General features: G+C 38.1%; 2 protein-coding genes across 13 annotated transcripts in view; one reads left to right on the top strand and one right to left on the bottom strand.

The window, feature by feature from the left end:
• Positions 1 to 18,246, top strand: part of RAPH1 (Ras association (RalGDS/AF-6) and pleckstrin homology domains 1) — a 101,176-nt gene that overhangs the window by 73,230 nt on the left and 9,700 nt on the right. For all 10 annotated transcript variants that reach the window (XR_010129681.1, XR_010129680.1, XM_055379445.2 and 7 more), the window contains 9 exons: positions 21 to 98; positions 538 to 697; positions 1,918 to 2,039; positions 4,236 to 4,301; positions 6,236 to 6,379; positions 7,272 to 7,382; positions 12,981 to 13,079; positions 13,738 to 13,858; positions 16,794 to 16,936. Coding sequence is in view for 8 of the 10 variants with exons in the window: in XM_055379445.2 (XP_055235420.1) it covers positions 21 to 98; positions 538 to 697; positions 1,918 to 2,039; positions 4,236 to 4,301; positions 6,236 to 6,379; positions 7,272 to 7,382; positions 12,981 to 13,079; positions 13,738 to 13,858; positions 16,794 to 16,936 (1,044 nt within the window). In the remaining 2 variants the exon portion in view is untranslated. The remainder of the gene's footprint in view (positions 1 to 20; positions 99 to 537; positions 698 to 1,917; positions 2,040 to 4,235; positions 4,302 to 6,235; positions 6,380 to 7,271; positions 7,383 to 12,980; positions 13,080 to 13,737; positions 13,859 to 16,793; positions 16,937 to 18,246) is intronic.
• ABI2 (abl interactor 2) overlaps positions 2,166 to 18,246 on the bottom strand; it is a 130,765-nt gene continuing 114,684 nt past the window's right edge. For all 3 annotated transcript variants that reach the window (XM_055379450.2, XM_055379451.2, XM_063695117.1), the window contains exon 13: positions 2,166 to 2,272. In XM_055379450.2, coding sequence (XP_055235425.1) covers positions 2,181 to 2,272 — 92 coding nt within the window. In that variant the 3' untranslated portion in view covers positions 2,166 to 2,180. The remainder of the gene's footprint in view (positions 2,273 to 18,246) is intronic.

Genomic DNA, 18,246 nt, shown 5'->3' with positions numbered 1-18,246 from the left:
GAAATGCTTTGTGTTCACAGGAAGAACAGGCAGCAAAATTGAAAGCTGAGAAGATCAGAGTTGCCCTAGAGAAAATTAAAGAGGCACAAGTGAAAAAGGTGATATGTGGGCCTCTTCCTGGTTTGGGATTTTTTTATCAGTTTTTTGGATTTGTGAAGAATTGCCTTGTTTATGTAATGTACCTCTAAGATATGGAGAGATACAGGGGCATTTCTTCCTAGTAATATATTTTTCACATGTAGTATTTTTTGTGGGTAAAATGCATTATAAAAGGAGTAATTTTCTGGTTCTGAATTCTCCTAAAGGAGTAATCATAACATTATAACCTTATCTGTTATATTTTTAAAATGCTTTAAATTTACTTACAGGTTATTTGATGTCTGATTTTTAGCCTATATTTTTGCATAATGAAGTCATTATTTGTGTTTTAATTTATATACAAATACATTAATCCAAATTTTATTTGATATTGGATCAGTGCCTTTCCTAGAATGCCATTTTTTAGTGTTCATTTACTTTTCTTTTTACCTGTTATAGCTGGTGATCAGAGTCCACATGTCTGATGACAGTTCTAAAACAATGATGGTGGATGAGAGGCAGACAGTAAGACAAGTACTGGATAACCTGATGGACAAATCCCACTGCGGTTATAGTTTAGACTGGTCACTGGTAGAAACCGTTTCTGAATTACAAATGGGTTAGTAATGTCATTGCTTTAATTGCTTTCTAATTTTTGTGTAATTTCATCAGTTTTCATGCTGATAAAAACATTTTGAGTTATCTTTATATATATATATATGTTTTTATTTTATTTTATTTTTTAATTTTTGGGGGGATGGAGTCTCACTCTGTCACCCAGACTGAAGTGCAATGGCATGATCTCGGGTCACTGCAGCCTCTGCCTCCTGGGTTCAAGCAATTATCCTGCCTCAGCCTCCTGAGTAGCTGGGACTACAGGCGTGCACCACCACGCCTGGCTAATATTTTGTATTTTTTAGTAGAAATGGGGTTTCACCTGTTGGCCAGGATGGTCTTGATCTCCTGACCTTGTGATCCACCCGCCTCGGCCTCCCAAAGTGCTGGGATTACAGGCATGAACCACCACACCTGGCCTCATCTTTATATATTTTTTCGATAAAATTACCTTTCATAATTTGGCTTCTTTACATTATTTTTTTCTGAAGTGTTTTAAGAGTTCTTTGAATACAAGATCATTTCCAATTCACTTCAGATTTTATAATGGCTAAAACAAAGTTTTTTTAAAAGGTAACAAAATAGTTTTTTTCTTCAAATAAGAACTGGATAGACTGATGCATTTACTAAAAATTATTACGTTAACTTGAATTTGTACTGAAGTCTTTAAACCAGCATTTGACTCGGGAAACAAAGCACATTAACAAATTTCAAAGAATCCATATCTAGAACGTGTTCTTTAACATATGTTCGGTATACAGGACATGTTCTTTCATTTCTAATTTGGAAATTAGAAAATACATATATGTTTAAGATTAAACAACAGTCATGGATCAAAGAAGAAATCATCTTGGAAATGTTTTAAATGCCAAGAACTAAATAGGAAATACTTGATATCGAAACTTATAAGATGTAACTAATGTTTTATTTTTAAGGGTGGGATGGGAAAATGTTTAAGACTGAAGAATGGTGTCCTGCAAGTCAGAAAGCCTAGATTCTAGTCCTAGTTCTTCCATATATCAGCTGTGTGACCTTGGTTATGTCATTAACATAATTAAGGCATATTTCTTTGTTTGAAAAATTAGGGAAGACCAGATAATTTTTAGGTGCTAAAATGTCGGTTAAGATTATGTGGTTCTGAGGTTAACTACTTCACAAAGTTTCATGTCTTTCATGCAACTCTAATGAATACTAACAAAATATGGATATTTTATTTTGGGACAGAGAGAATCTTTGAAGACCATGAAAACTTGGTTGAAAATCTTCTTAATTGGACAAGAGATAGCCAAAACAAGCTTATATTTATGGAGCGTATAGAAAAATATGCACTTTTCAAAAACCCACAGGTAAGACCAAACAACTTACAGAGGTCAGGATTTGTAAATATGTCTCCTGTTTTATTCGATTACTGCTAAGTTAGAGTTAAAAGACTGGTAAACACCTGGTTGGAGCGATATACCTGCAAAATCCTGTAGGAGCGTCATCTACTACTGCTGCTGCTGCGGTGGAAAGTCAGCTGGTGCCCACGTGTTAGGCCCCAAAGAGGTTCCCAGTCCTCCAGAACCAGATGGGGTGAGCCCTTTTGGAAGCAGAAGTATAGCTCTAGTGAGTTACCAGGTCTTTTGGCTCTGTAATCCAGAGCTGTGTTGAACCCAGCTGTTTATTTGGTGAGTTTGTCATCTCATCAAAGAAAAGTACTTCTCTACTCCAGCCATTTATCCAGTTGACACTTCTTTTGGAATTACTTTTTAAACATCCCAGTAACCTTGATTACAAATGGCTCTACATTCTAATAAACATACTTTGATTTATTTGACATCTTTCCTTATTCCAAAATAATGTTTGAGTTAATACTTCCCAATACCTAGACATTTTACAAAATTCAGTAGGTGAGGGAAAACAACTCCACAATAAAAAGTAGTAATGAGGAAAAATTGCAGCAGTGTTAAAGATATTGCCTAGTTATGCTTCAGATGGCATAACCATGACACATCTTTTCTGGATGTTTTAGTGAAGAATACATATTTGGGGGTATCAACAGATCTTTTTGTAGGCAGTTATGAAAAATAATTACAGGCCGGGCGCAGTGGCTCACTCCTGTAATCCCAGCACTTTGGGAGGCTGAGGTGGACGGATCACAAGGTCAGGAGATCGAGACCATCCTGGCTAACACGGTGAAACCCTGTCTCTACTAAAAATACAAAAAATTAGCCGGGCGTGGTGGCAGGCACCTGTAGTCCCAGCTACTTGGGAGGCTGAGGCAGGAGAATGGTGTGAATCCGGGAGTCGGAGCTTGCACTGAGCCGAGATTGTGCCACTGCACTCCAGCCTGGGTGACAGTGAGACTCCGTCTCAAAAAAAAAAAAAGAGAAAAAAAAAAAGAATTACAGTCAGCCCTCTATATCCATGGGTTCTGCATCTGTGGATTCGCACAACTGCAGATCTAAAATATTCAGAAAAATAATTCCGGGTTCTAAAAAACAAAACTTGAATATGCCACGCTTGAGTACTGCATTGAATTCATGCAAATTAAATGATAGGTAGGCATTGTATTAGGTATTGTAAGTAATCTAGAGATTATTTAAAGTACAAGGGAGAATGTGCATAGGTTATATGCAAATGTGACCCCATTTTTATAAGTGACTTTAAGCATCAGCAGATTTTGGTATACAGGGGAGATCCTAGAATCAATCTCCTATGGACAACAAGGGATGACTGTGTACTAATGAGTAGACTTCAGTTTGATTTTTATGTTTGTTTGTTTGTTTGTTTGTTTGAGGCGGAGTCTCGCTCTGTTGCCCAGGCTGGAGTCAGTGGCGTGATCTTGGCTCACTGCAACCTCCGCCTCCAAGCGATTCTCCTACCTCAGCCTCCTGCGTAGCTGGGACTATAGGTGCGTGCTGCCACACCTGGCTAATTTTGTATTTTTAGTAGAGACGGGGTTTCACCGTGTTGGTCAGGCTGGTCTTGAACTTCTGACCTCGTGATCCACCCACCTTGGCCTCCCAGAGTGCTGGGATTACAGGTGTGAGCCACTGCACCCAGCCAGAATTCAGATTTTTAGTTGAGTCAAGTAAATGAGATTATTAATAAATGAGTCCCAGAGAATATGGGATTTCTTCTTAAAAAGCCAGAACATAAATTTTCTGCACCTAGATCAGTATATTTTAAGGAAATTTGCCTTACTTGTTGTACTTATGAATTTCTAAACCTTTCAGATCCTCTAACTGTAGCTTTCATTAGATATCCCAAAACATATTTGCCAGCTGTTGAATGTAATACCACCTCACAGTCTGGGTAAGGATAGTTTATGAGAAGTGGACAGGCAAGGAGGAGACTGGTGTTAAGCATTTTAGTGATGATGCCCATACACAGGTAACTTTTCAAAGTTTATTCTACTCTATACCAACAGAAATCAGAGTTGCTATTTCTCTAGAAGAAAACATACACACACCTGTGCCAAGGGAATAACAGAATGGATTTATGCTTTAACCTTCTTTTTTTCTTCCCCACCCATCCCTTCCATATGTTTGTTTTTCCAGAATTATCTTTTGGGGAAAAAGGAAACAGCTGAGATGGCAGATAGAAACAAAGAAGTCCTCTTGGAGGTATGACAACCCCCATTTTCCTGCACATTTAAAAATTAAAATATTAGGCCAGGCGTGGTGGCTCACGCCTGCAATCCCAGCACTTCGGGAGGCTGAGGTGAGTGAATCACAAGATCAGGAGTTCAAGACCAGCCTGCCCAAGATGGTGAAACCCTGTCTGTTAAAAAATAAAAAAATTAGCCAGGCGTGGTGGTGGGCGCCTGTAATCCCAGCTACTCGGGAGGCTGAGGCAGAGAATTGCTTGAACCCAGGATGCGGAGGTTGCAGCGAGCCGAGATTGCACCACTGCATTCCAGCCTAGCAACAGGGTGAGACTCTGTCTCAATAAAATAAATAAATAAATAAATAAAATAAAATATTAAATACCTTTTTGAAGTCAAGTATGTCAGTGTTCTATATTTGTAGTTACAATTTTAATTAAAGAAGCCTGTGTATTCTTTGATAGTATGAGGGAGAGAGTTCAACTGTGTGAACGTGTTAGGCCACTGAAGACCCTTTATTATTTTGCCAAGCCATATTCTAGTGATCTAAGAATAATGAGCTTTTAGGGGCTGCCAAGTGGGAGAGATGGCTGGTCAATGAAGGATGTGGTTTTGCTGTTTTTATCTGCTTACTCAGAGAGAAATTTGAATATAATTAGCTGTTCACAAATTATTTCCAGCCTTATCCTTAAATAATTAAATAATTTTTAAAATCATGATCATTTTTTGGAAAAATGTAATTGAATTTTTGGCTGATTTTAAAGAACTAAAATCAAATAAGTTAGTATACTTGAAAACCTGAATAAACCCTTACTTACCAGCAAGGCAATTAGGAAGCGAAGATCAACATTCAGTTTTCATAGTGATACTAGCTACGGTTAAGTAAAAATCTGCCTTGTAATTCCTAATTTTTCTGTACTTTGAGGAGAAAAATTAATTTAGGCCCAAATGTCCTATATTAGTGTTTTCTGAGGATTTCTCTTTTCTTTCACAAATACATGATTGATTTCTTTAATATTAGATTTTTATCAAAGCATAGTGTTTAGAACTTAGAATTTTGAGTGTTTATAGTCCTTTCAACCTAGTATTAAGTATTTTTTAAATAAATGCCCTCTTTGTCTTAGAGTCACATAAATGGATAGTTTTTAAATTCTTAAAGTTTAATCATACACTTAGCACGTTGCATTCTTTTAAAATATATTCCTGTTTAGTTTGACAGCTAATCTAAATGTAGAGAAAAAATAAAGTCTAATGCTTGGTTTGCCCTGACAGTTTTATTAAATTTGGTGTAACTATGCTGCTTGCAAAGGTATTTAACTACTGTTACATGCAACTCAGTTCATGTGTCAACTTAGTTTTTCTCCGAAACAGTGTTTTAGTTAAAAGTTTGTAGGTAAAAATTCAGTATTACATGTATGACTGGCATTTTTATTTAATAAACATTTTAGGATTGCCATAGTAGTTCCAAATTCATATTGTGTTTAGAATAGAAAGTGTTTTGTCTTGTTTTTGTTTTTGTTTTGAGACAGAGTCTCGCTCTGTTGCCCAGGCTGGAGTGCAGTGGTGTGATCTTAGCTCACTGCAATCTCCGCCTCCCAGGTTCAAGCAAGTTTTGTGCCTCAGCTGCCCACATAACTGGGACTACAGGCTCGCGCCACCATGCCTGGCTTTTTTTTTTTTTTTTTTTAAGTAGAGACGTGGTTTCACTATGTTGGCCAGGCTGGTCTTGAACTCCTGACCTCAAGTGATCCACCCGCTTCCCAAAGTGCTGGGATTACAGGCATGAGCCACTACACCTGGCTGGAAAGTTCTAATTGAGGTTAAATTAGCAGCTTGGTTTTAATATAAAACCATTTTGGTTTAATAACTGCCATGCATTTCACAGGAGTAAACACAACTTTGTTCTGAGAATCCAACGATCATAAGTCTTTCCAAATAATCTTGTTATTTTAGGAATGTTTTTGTGGAAGTTCTGTAACTGTACCAGAAATTGAAGGAGTCCTTTGGTTGAAGGATGATGGCAAGAAGTCCTGGAAAAAGCGTTATTTTCTCTTGCGAGCATCTGGTATCTACTATGTTCCTAAAGGAAAAGCAAAGGTGTGTCCCTTCTGTTGGAATTTGAACTTCCTCATTATGCTAATTGCTTTTAATTTGTATTGAGTATGCTGACAAGGTGAACCCAGGCTATGATTTGTTTCAGTTCGTGGAAGACATAGAATATTGCTTTGTTTATTAATCTATTATAAAGAAGAAGAAACCTGAAAGTTCTTACTTCTCTGGTCACTAGTTGAGCCTATCTCAGTTCTCTTTACCAAATTTGAAATCATAGTTTTATTTGTTGTTTTTTGGGGACTCTTTCTGGAGTAGTTTTGTTTATTTTTGTTTGGGAAGAACAGCACAGCTCTCTGGGATTACAGGCTTTTTTATCTTGTTTGGGTAATATGCTTCTTCTGCTAAGGGCCACCCTGGTGTAGCTATCACTTCGGTGCTTATTGGCACCAGGACTGTTTTAAACTTTTTTACAGTATTATCTCATCTAGTCTTCACAATAGTCCTATGAGCATATATTGTTGCCCCTATTTAACTGGTGAAAACCTCCCCCCAACCAGTTGCGAATCACTGTACTTTACATATGCATTATAGGCACTGAACGACTTGATATTTTCTTGTTCTTTCCAGAGAGCTCTATTATACATTATTGTTTTTAATGTACTAGACTATATTAATAGTATCTTTAAAATGCCAACACTCCTTAACAAGTTAGTGTTCATTGTGAATGACAAAACAGTAAGTAAAATGGGCTGCTTTTTTGTTACGTTAATGATTAAAGAAGAAACATGGAGCATCTCATTGTCTCGTGTAAACAGCAATAATTTCTATTTAGTATTAGCAAAAGTAGTTTTGATTCTCACCTAGAAAATGTTAACCAGGTATATTTGCTTGTTTGTGCATTATTATTAATTTTATCTTTTTGGTGTTTTTATCTTAGGTCTCTCGGGATCTGGTGTGCTTTCTCCAGCTGGATCATGTCAACGTTTATTATGGCCAGGACTATCGGAACAAATACAAAGCACCTACAGACTATTGTCTGGTGCTGAAGGTAAACACATATTTCTTTTTAGGAATTTTAATTGATGTTAGACATAGAGCAGGTTATTGGACATTTTAGAACTGTTGAGATTCCATCAATTATACTGTTTTTGCTTTATTCTCAAAGTTTAAAAAGGAATGGTGAAGTGTGGTAAGGAAAAGAAGCATGTGCTATATCATAGCAGACCCTGAGCCAATTATCTCTAGGTAAGGAGTGAATATTAGATTGTAAGCTTTGAGTTCTGAGATATAAAATGTATTTGATTATAAATTTGAGATTCTCATTTAACACCAGGCTTATTTTAGGAAAACTTAGAACAGAGCCGAATGTAGGTCATAAATGTGCTTTAGTTCTTTTCCTGTACTTACTCAGCAAACCATCAGAGGGCACTGTGTCCAAGTTCAAATCAGACTGGCTGTTATCTGGTCCAGAAATAATTTTTGTCTCTTTTTTTTCCCTGAACTATAGTCATGATAGCCCATGTATGTATTGTGACTTGAGCTGTTTTTAGGAAGGTTTTTTTTTTCTTCTTTATTCAAGCTTTTGTACTTCTTGCAATGATTATATCTGTACTTCTGAGAAGAACGGACATTTTAAGCAAATTTATAGTGATCTATTAGAACACTGATAAAAACGACATACAAAAATTCAAGAAAATTAGGGAGATAATTTTTTTTTCATTGGCTCCATCTTTGTAATTCCTTGGTAACTACTTAGGTCTACATGTTCATATCATCATGTTTAATTTCACTTTTCTCTGAGAATTGTCACTTTAGTTTGGGGACTGCCATTAGTTTGGGAGTTTTAGGATTTTAGGATTTTGGAGTTTTGATTGCTTTGATAAAGTTCAATACGTTGTAGTAGCAACCTTTTTTTTTTTTTTTTTTTTTGAGGCAGGGTCTTGCTCTGTCACTCAGGCTGGAGTGCAGTGGCACAATCACAGCTCACTGTAGCCTCAACTTCTCAGGCTCCAGCGATCTTCCCAGCTCAGTCTCCCAAGTAGCTGGGACTTGAGGTGCATGCCACCACACCCAGCTAATTTTTGTGTTTTTTTGTAGAGACAGGGTTTAGCCATGTTGCCTAGGCTAGTCACAGATTCCTGGCCTCAAGCAATCTGCCTGCCTAGGCTTCCCAGAGTGCTAGGATTACAGGCAGAGCCACTGCTCCTGGCCATAATAGTAACCTTTTATTACATAATTGTGTTTTTGGGGAACACCACTGTATCATTTTAGGTACCTTTAGGTGCAAATAATTTTTTAAAAGTCAGTACAAAGTAGCTTAATTCAGCAGTTTTCAAAATGAGGTCCACAGTCTCCTGAGAGTCAGTCCCTAAGACCATGATGTCAAAATTATTTAATAATGCTAAGATGTTATTTGCCTCTTGAACTTTCATTCTCTCACATATGTATAGTGGAGTTTTCTAAGAGGTTATATGACATGTGATGGTATCTTCACGCTAGTGTAATGTGTGTTTGTCTATTTATTTATTTATTTATTTATTTTTGAGACAGTCTCACTCTGTCTCCCTGGCTGATGTGATCTCGGCTCACTGCAACCTCTGCCTCCTGGGTTCAAGTAGTTCTCATGCCTTAGCTTCCTGAGTAGCTGGGACTACAGCCACATGCCACCACACCCAGTTAATTTTTGTATTTTTAGGACAGATGAGGTTTTGCCATGTTGGTCAGGCTGGCCTCAAGTGATCCGCCTACCTCAGTCTGCTGAAGTGCTGGGATTATAGGCGTGAGCTACTGTGCCTGGCCTGGCCTGTGTATTCTTGTAGTTTAATTTTTTCTTAGTTTTAATTTATAACGTAAGTATTGCTGGGTGGAAAAACTTCACTTCCATACTCTTAGGGTCCTAGCTGGGCACACAAATTAAATTGACATAAGAGATCAACAGGAGAAAAGCATAATTACTTGTATACTGGATTGGACAAAGAATAATTTGTGAAGAAGCAACTAAATTATATGTGAAGCCTTAAAGATATGAGTTATTTTAACAAGGTCTGTACAGAATTCTGTTGGTTTCAACTTCTCATCCCTGAGGAGAAAGATATTTTCGCTTTCTAGTATTGAGAAAGCATCTTTTGCATGGTAATTTCATCTTCTAAGGCTTTTAAGAAATAGCATGAAGGTCAGAGTGATGTTCTGTACCTGCTGTTTTTTGAGTGTCTTTTAACTTAGTCAATATGCCAGGGTGGTACATTTTTAACTCCTTCAATATCAGTAGACATAATCCACGTAAAAGAAAGTTATTGGGGGAATCTCATAACATGAAAACAGTAAAAGTTGGTTGGTTATTTCAGTGGCTCAAGGTTGTCAGTGAGAACTCAAATTCTTTCCATCTTTCCTTGTTCTACTTCCCGCGTATCAGCTTATTCTCAGGCTGATTCACCTCACAGTCCCAAGATGGCTGCTGCAGTTCTATGCATCACATGTAGACCCAGCAAAATCCAGCCAGCAGAAGAGGGATTATTGCTCCCTGTATTTGTCTTTTATAAGAGGAAGGAACTATTTCACAGAAGTTACTCAACCACCCTCCTTTTGAGAGTTACTGGCCCAGAGTAGTACATTTTCTGCTGACAAGCCAATCACTGACAAGGGAATAAAACTACTATGGTTGGCTTACACCAGTCAGAATTCACACCCTGTGGGATATAGGTGAGAGGTAAGGCTCTGCCAGGAAAGAAGTGGGGAGGAGGAGATAGCCATAGGGGCCTGCACTCAACCTGTCAGGGTCATTTTAAAAATGAAATGTTGACCTTTCTTTCTTAATAGGTATTCATCTGTTTTGGGAGCAATTTCATTTTATGTTCTCTGGACTCTCTTAAGAATCTAAATGTGGAGCTTCTGGTTTTTAGCAATGAATGTTTCCTCCAGCCTTCCTCTTAACCCTGGTATAATTTTTTAAATGACAGCATAATATTGTGGGGAAAAAAGGAGCAGAGGTAGCAGATTCAAAGGGGCACATTTTAATAAGGCAGTAGTATGAAATAGTAGTTAAAAGCATGCACTCTGGGATGAGATTGCATGGGTTCAAATTCTAGTACTACCTTTCACTTATCGGAAGCAATTTTGAGTGCTGTTTTAACCTTACTCTGTGCCTTGCTTTCTTCTTGGAACATGGAGATAATAATATGTAACTCAGAGAGGTTTTGTGAGTATTTAATGAAAAATGTGAAGTATGTGAAATATTTTACATAGTGTCTAGTACATAGCAAGGGTGCAATAAATGCCACTTTTAATAAAATAATGTATTAGCAGAACAGACACTCTGCAGAAGTACTTGTATAGAGCCTGGATGACCATAAGGAAAGTAATGAATGCCGTTATTATGTGAGAGGATGAAAAAATGTTTTGAGGTTCTAAAAGGAATTTTAAACTAGCAGTAATCTGATACTTGACTTAAAAAGACTCATACTTATACCATAGTACTCTTCAGGTTATTATCTGTATTCTCAGGTTAGAGAGATGAGGAGAACAGGGTAGAGGATAATTTCTCTTTGATTTTCCCAGATGTTGTTTTGATTAAAAAAAAAAAACACCCTCTTTTTGTGCAGAATGCATGGAAGCACACATGCACACTTGGGCTTCTGCTACAGTTGAACACCTATGCAGTCAAGTTTGCAAATCACCATGAAGGGAGGGTGTGGTGATACAGTTGCGAGCCATCTAAAGCAGCTTGCTGAGATCTCTGAACCTTGCCCTGCAGGCAGTGCCTCCATGAAGGAGAACAGTCTCTTAAGCCCTCACTGGCAACACTAACGAGCACTTTTCAGTTGGCCTATTTTATCTTCTGCACAAACTATGGCTTTTGTTTTGCTCATCACTAAACCTACCTGAAGCACCTGGCAAATAGTTCTCAATAAGTATCTGTTGAATGAATGAATGAGGTAAAATCCCCCTTCCTCCTTTTATAGAAGAATACATACTTCTCTGTCTGCCCTCCTTTGCTTTTTCAAGGTCACTATTATGGTTTATTATAATGTAATTTACCGTGGACAAGGAGCATATTCCAAGAGAGGGCCTATATTATCAGGAGGGAAGACTGTTAGGTATTATTTTGCTAACCTCTTATTGTTGAGGGTTTATTGTTTAAAACTGACTATAACCTTCAACAAGAAAATTGGTTTTGGTATTAAATGTTATAGGAGCTGAGCTCTGAAAAGCAAAGAATAGAATTAATGGGTTTCTTTTTTTTTTCCCTCATTGTAGACCAGAGTGATTGATCTTTAACAATGCAGATACATAACTTATGTTGGTGGCCATCTATTCTTGATGCATTGAAAACTTATTTAAATTGCTTATTTTATTGAGCTCATGGATTTTCACAACAAATGACTATGATTGGGGAATTTTGGAAAACTAAATTCTTTTAAAGCTTTTTCTTTCTTTCTTTGTTTTTGTTTTTTTTTTTTTTTGGAGACGAAGTCTCACTCTGTCACCCAGGCTGGAGTGCAGTGGCACGATCTTGGCTCACTGCAACCTCTGCCTCCTGGGTTTAAGCGATTCTCCTGTGTCAGCCTCCTGAGTAGCTGGGATTACAGGCATGCGCCACCACATCCAACTAATTTTTGTATTTTTAATAGAGACGGGGTTTCACCATGTTGGTCAGGTTGGTCTCGAACTCCTGACTCCTTGATCCACCCGCCTCGGCCTCCCAAAGTGCTGGGATTACAGGCATGAGCCACCACATCTGGCCTTTTTCTTTCTTATAACTGAACACAAATTTAAAATTTTTTCCAGGCAAATTATAGCCATTAGTTTTTTGGTTTTCAGAATAGTTGAAAAGAGATGTGGTGTTCCTAAGTCATTACATTCAGAACAAGTGTGATTTAGGGCTTTTCTTTCCAAGGACCTACTGGTTGAGGCTCAGTGGTGTTAAAATTTCTTAAACATATTCCTAACACCTGGATTTTGTAGCCAAGGTTAAGTCAGTCACCTCTCATCCAAGCCTCAACTGAAAAGTACAGTGGGTTGTGAAAACTAAATGTGAAGATGCTGTTGACATCTACGTGTCCCCTGGAGGCAAGTGCTGCAGCCCTGCAGTTTGGTAGAGAGTGGGACCTACAGGGCTGTACTCCCCTGTGACAGGTGTGACTGTAGATTCTTGTCCCAGGTGCTGTGCCATAGGCTTGGTGTACCCAGCTCAGTAATTCACCTCACCTCTAGACACTGAAGCTTTGTCAAAGTCCCTCTCTGATTTGGAGTCTTCTGCACCCATAATTTCAGTGGGTTGAAAGTGAAATTAAACATTCTCTTCCTTTTCCATAATCTTATAGATGGAGAATTCTGTAGACTCTGTTAACCTTGATGAACTTTGTTTCTTTGAAATGTAGAAGGAATGTTTGGGAATTTCTCAAGATGTGAAGATCTGTTTTAACTTGGATATCTTGATCTAAAATTTCACAAAAGTTTCTTTCTCATTTACTTTGTAAAAATTCTTATGGGCTATTTTATTTGGCCTTATGGCCATATAAGAAGCATAAATGTATTGGCCATTACTCTAATGGCCTGTAACTTGTCAGGATATGTTTAAGCTTTGATAAAGTTTGTTTTTCTTTAGTTCTCCAAGGGACTTAGTTGGATTTTGTCTTTAATCTTGCAGCATCCACAAATCCAGAAGAAATCTCAATATATCAAATACCTTTGTTGTGATGATGTGAGGACACTGCATCAGTGGGTCAATGGGATCCGCATTGCAAAGGCATGTCTCCTTTTGATTTGATGATGGAATAATGAGGTGTTTGTCGATGATATAGTTTTTGTTGTCATGACAACTATTCTGACTATTTCATGTTCATGGATTTGCCAGTGCCTAGGTTTTTCAGGCCTAAGTTTCAAGTTTTAAATGTTGTCTTTTTTCCTTGTTTATAGGGATAAACTTTTAACATTTGGTATACTTGGAATAATACTGCTGGTAAAAGCTTGTGTAGTATCAAAGTGATTTATTTTGGCTTTGGAGAATGCATTATATGATTCTTAAATAGTAGGGTTTAGCCTAAGCAAAGTAAGTTTTGGAAAAATTAAATTACTTTAAGTAATGATCATTTACCAACCACATTTGGAGCAGTATCCTGAAGAGTGCTAAAAAGCTGCCCTTGGATCAAGAATTTGGGGTGAAAAAACATTAATGTTTATAACGAACAGAATCAAGTGTTGACTTCTTGCTGCCCCTCTAAAAATGAGGAGAAATAAGAATAGATTATAATTTATGGTATTAGAGGAATTTTTGAACTATCATAGGTATTAATTTTAATACAGACCATCAATCAGTAAACAGAAATATGTCCCCCATTTCACCTTATCCTTCTGTATCATACTCAGTAAAGTTTAGATGTCACCATTTCCTGTCTTCTCTTTAGTATGGGAAGCAGCTCTATATGAACTACCAAGAAGCCTTGAAGAGGACAGAGTCAGCCTATGATTGGACTTCCTTATCCAGCTCCAGCATTAAATCGGGATCCAGTTCTTCCAGCATCCCAGGTAGTTCAAAATGCTTCAAAGCACTATTTTGCAATTAATATGAAGGTCTCTGTAGAGACTGATAGTAGACCTGGAAATTTCAACTTGATTCTTAAAAACCGGAGCCATACTTAATTCCTAAATTATAATCAATAGATGCCTTTTTAAAAATTGCTAGAGGGTACAGTATCATGGGCTAGTTCACAAATGTATTTGAAATGAAAAATCAGTATATAGATTTCTAAAGCCAGTTTTGTTATTTATATTTATAAAATTTATTCAAAACATACATACTGCTGGACACTGTTAATGCATAATTTGGGATAAAACATTACTTGGAAAGAATCTTTGTACTCAGAATCCATGAAGAAGCTGCACTCCTTCAGATTCCTATATCCTTTAAACAAGTGCATGCTATGATTACATCTTAACATAAATCTTCTTTCAATTCAAAATATTTCATGAATGAGATCCATGTCATCTAAAAGCAGAATTTTTAAATTTTTGCATTGGATGTGATGAAATAATAACTTTAGTAGTATATTTAAAAGCTACATGACTCTATTTCATCTCTATTAAGTAAAAACAAATTTAGAATGTGTATATACACATACATTTCCTAGTGCTGTCCACTGAGGACTAGAAGCAGTGATACCCCAGGAACAATGAGAATACCCAGTCCCTAGATCACAGAGGTTTCTTTTTGTTTTTTCGTTTTATTAAATTTTGGCCAAGGATGCTGCTTAAATAGATCATGGTTTCTAATACCATTCTTCAAAAAAGAAAAGAAAAGAAACCAAGGCCCTCAGAGAAATGGCTAATTATAGGGCTGCAGCAGCGAATATATACAAGATGAGCCTAGAGCATCTTGTAATGCCAGAAAGTAAGGGAATGCTTAAAATACGACAGTAGGGCCAGGCACAGTGGCTGACGCCTGTAATGCCAATGCTTTGGGAGGCCTAGGTTAAGGGATCACGTGAGCCCAGGAGTTCAAAACCAGCCTGGGCAGCACAGCAAGACCCCATCTCCACAATTTTTTTTTTTTTTTTTTAATTAGCCAGACTTAGTAGTACACATAGTCCTAGCAACTCAGGAGGCTGAGGCAGGAGGATTGCTTGAGCCCAAAAGTTCAAGGCTGCAGTGAGCTATAATCACACCACTGTGCTCCAGCTTGTGCAACAGAACGAGACCCTGTCTCACAAAACACAAGATGAGAATATGTCAAAGGGATACACAGAGGAGCCAGTCTGAAAGAGCTCCAAAGGTCAAAGCTGGAACAATTTGAGCAATACAATAAGTAATATAGTATAGGATTGTAACCCATGGACATAAATATCCATGAGTTTATACTGATGTAAATAAATCATTGAATAAATAAATGGGGAAGAGGAGAGAACTGTCCTGTGTAGATTTCTAAATGATTTATGAAGACACTTTGTCCTGAAGGAAGTGGAGCTTACCTTTTCAGTCCTCAAGTGTGGACTGTGCTTAGTGACTTGCTTCCAGTGATTATGGAGCGGGGATTAGGGGTAACTTCACAGTGGAGAAACCTGACAAACACTGCCACAACCATGTGGTCAAGGTCAGTATCTAAGTCACATTGGTTATAGGGACCTTTGACATAGTGTGTGAGAATGGCTTTTTTCCTCTATGATCTTCCTCCCCGAGTTCCATAAACAGACTAATCAAGAGAAAAAGCATCAGACAAACCAAAACTGAGACACAGTCTACAAGATACCTGACCACTATTCCTCAAAACTGTCTAAGTCATCAAAAACAGGAAATTCTGAGAAGCCGTTATAGGAGACATGATGACTAACTGTGACGTGGTGTCCTGGATCAGAAAAGGCACATGAGGGAAAAACTAGTGAAATCCGAATAAAGTGTGGAGCGTAGTTAATAGTAGCAGGACATTTCCTTAGTTGTGACAAATGTAGTATAGTAATGTAACATGTTAATAATGGGGAAAAGGGAATAAAATTAAAAGAGGACACTTTTTCCCCAAAGGAGAATTTCTTTAAAACCAAACATATTGCTAAATTGGTAAACTGGATGCCGAGTATGTAGGAATTCTGTGCTAAAACTGTTCTAATATTCAAATATCTAATATGTAGATATCTTAAAACTATTCTAAGAAAATATTTATTAAAATGGGGGAAAAAAAAACAACCAACAACCCTTCCAGAACATGGTTCCCCTTCCTTTTCCTTCCTTCCTCTCCCATCACCCAGGCTGGAATGCAGTGGTGTTATCATAGCTCACTTAACTCTCCTGCGCTCAAATGATCCTCCCACCTCAGCCTCCTTGCTCAGGCGGCAAAGAGACACTGTATGCTCACAGCCGTTCCCACCAGGCCCCACTCCTTTCAAAACTTTTTTGTGCCTTGCTGACAGGCCAGGATACAGCACAGCTGCCACCTTATGGGGCCAATACCTAAATCCCTAGGAAACACACTTCCCACTAGAGGGTCAAATTCTAAGTATTGCTCATTGCTAGAAAAAAGGAAATAATCATTGTGTATAGATCCGAATTCCTAAGTTACAATTCTGGGGTGACCTTAAGGCAGGGGTATTAAAAAGGCTGATTCTCAATGTAATGCAGACATGATTGAGAGACTCCTCTACTGATGGTTCATTAATTCTTTTATTGTTTAGAGTTGATTTCATGCAAGACTGGGTGTCAGGATACCAATAATGTTATGTGAATCATTTATTATAATTATCAGTCTCTCATGGTGAAGTATTTAACACTAATCTGAGATTTCTTATTAATTCCAAGGTAAGGGAAGTTTTCTAGTAGAAAATACTGGCTGTGTTTATGATGAAATGAGTAAAATAACTTGGTGCTGTTGTACACAGCACTTGACCTTGTGTAAAAGATCTAACTAGACATACATACGAATACTGTCAGAATACTGACTCTTTTAAACCTATGTTTAAAAAACTATTTTAAACAGAGTCTCAGTCAAACCACTCCAATCAGTCTGATAGTGGAGTTTCTGACACCCAGCCAGCAGGACACGTCCGTTCCCAGAGCATTGTGAGCTCCGTATTCTCTGAAGCCTGGAAACGAGGCACTCAGTTGGAAGAGTCCAGCAAGGTAACAGCTTCGTTTTAATTTACATTGAAAATTCTGTGGTATTCTTTTGGGTTTAAATTGTTGCTCTCTTATGTCTTTATCGGGGATTTTATTTGGCCTTATTTCAGTCTCCTTTATTAATTTTTAATCTTCCTAATTGTAGTGGGTAAAGACAGTTCAGAGAGACCTGTTGATTTGACTTCCCCTTGGAAATGAGTATTTACAAATTGGCTCTAATGACTTAAAATCTCAAAAAAACAAAAAAAAACTGGCAGTTTAATTCTTTTATCAGTGGCTCAGATTTTTAAGAAATAACAGTTTCTTCCTTTCCACCCTTAAGGAGTTTGGATGGCAAAACACCATCTATTGCAAATGCCCTAAATTCTAGAGAAGCTGTTTACAGTTCTCTCTTCTTTCCTGTCTTTTTTTCTTCTTCTTTTTTTTTTTTTTTTTTTGACAGAGTCTCAGTCTGTCGCCAGGCTGGAGTGCAGTGGCGTGATCTCAGCTCACTGCAGCCTTTGCCTCCCGAGTTCAAACGATTCTCCTGCCTCAGCCTCCCGAGTAGCTGGGATTATAGGCATATGCTACCACGCCCAGCTAATTTTTGTATTTTTAGTAGAGACAGGGTTTCACCCTGTTGTCTAGGATGGTTTCGACCTCTTGACTTCGTGATCCACCTGCCTCAGCCTCCCAGAGTGCTGGGATTACAGGCGTGAGCCACCGTGCCCAGCCTCTCTCTCTCTTTCTTTTCTTTTCTTCCTTCCCTCCTTTCCTCCCTCCCCTCACTTCCCTCCCTCCCTCCCCTTCCTTCTCTCCCTTCCTTCCTTTCCTTTCCTTCCCATCCTTTCCTTCCTTCTCCCCATCCCCTCCTCTCCCTCTCCCTTTCCCATCACCCAGGCTGGAATGCAGTGGTGTTATCAGGGCTCACTTAAGCCTCCTGGGCTCAAATGATCCTCCCACCTCAGCCTCCTTGCTCACCTCAGCCTCCCGAGTAGTTGTCTGAGTAGTTGGGACTACAGGTGCACACCACCACGCCTGGCTAGTTTTTTATTTTCTGGTAGAGACAAGGTCTGGCTATTTTGCCTGGGCTGGTCTCGAACTCCTGGCCTCAAGCGATCCTCCCGCCTCGCCTTCCAAAGTCCTGGGATTACAGGCATGAGCCACCATATTCAGTCCAGTTATTTCTTTATTGGTTAATTTATTCAGACTCATTCCTTACCTTTTTTTTTTTTTTAATGCTTTTGCCATTTCTTTGGGCATTGATGAATTTTTTCAAATTATACTTTATGTGGAAGACTAAATTAAAATCATTTCCCTTAAAGTTTTGGATT

The sequence above is a fragment of the Gorilla gorilla genome, chromosome 11, assembly GCF_029281585.2.
Source record: "Gorilla gorilla gorilla isolate KB3781 chromosome 11, NHGRI_mGorGor1-v2.1_pri, whole genome shotgun sequence".
Lineage (NCBI taxonomy): Eukaryota > Metazoa > Chordata > Mammalia > Primates > Hominidae > Gorilla > Gorilla gorilla.
Note: the sequence above shows the minus strand (reverse complement) of the source record. Positions and strands in the feature narration are given on the sequence as shown.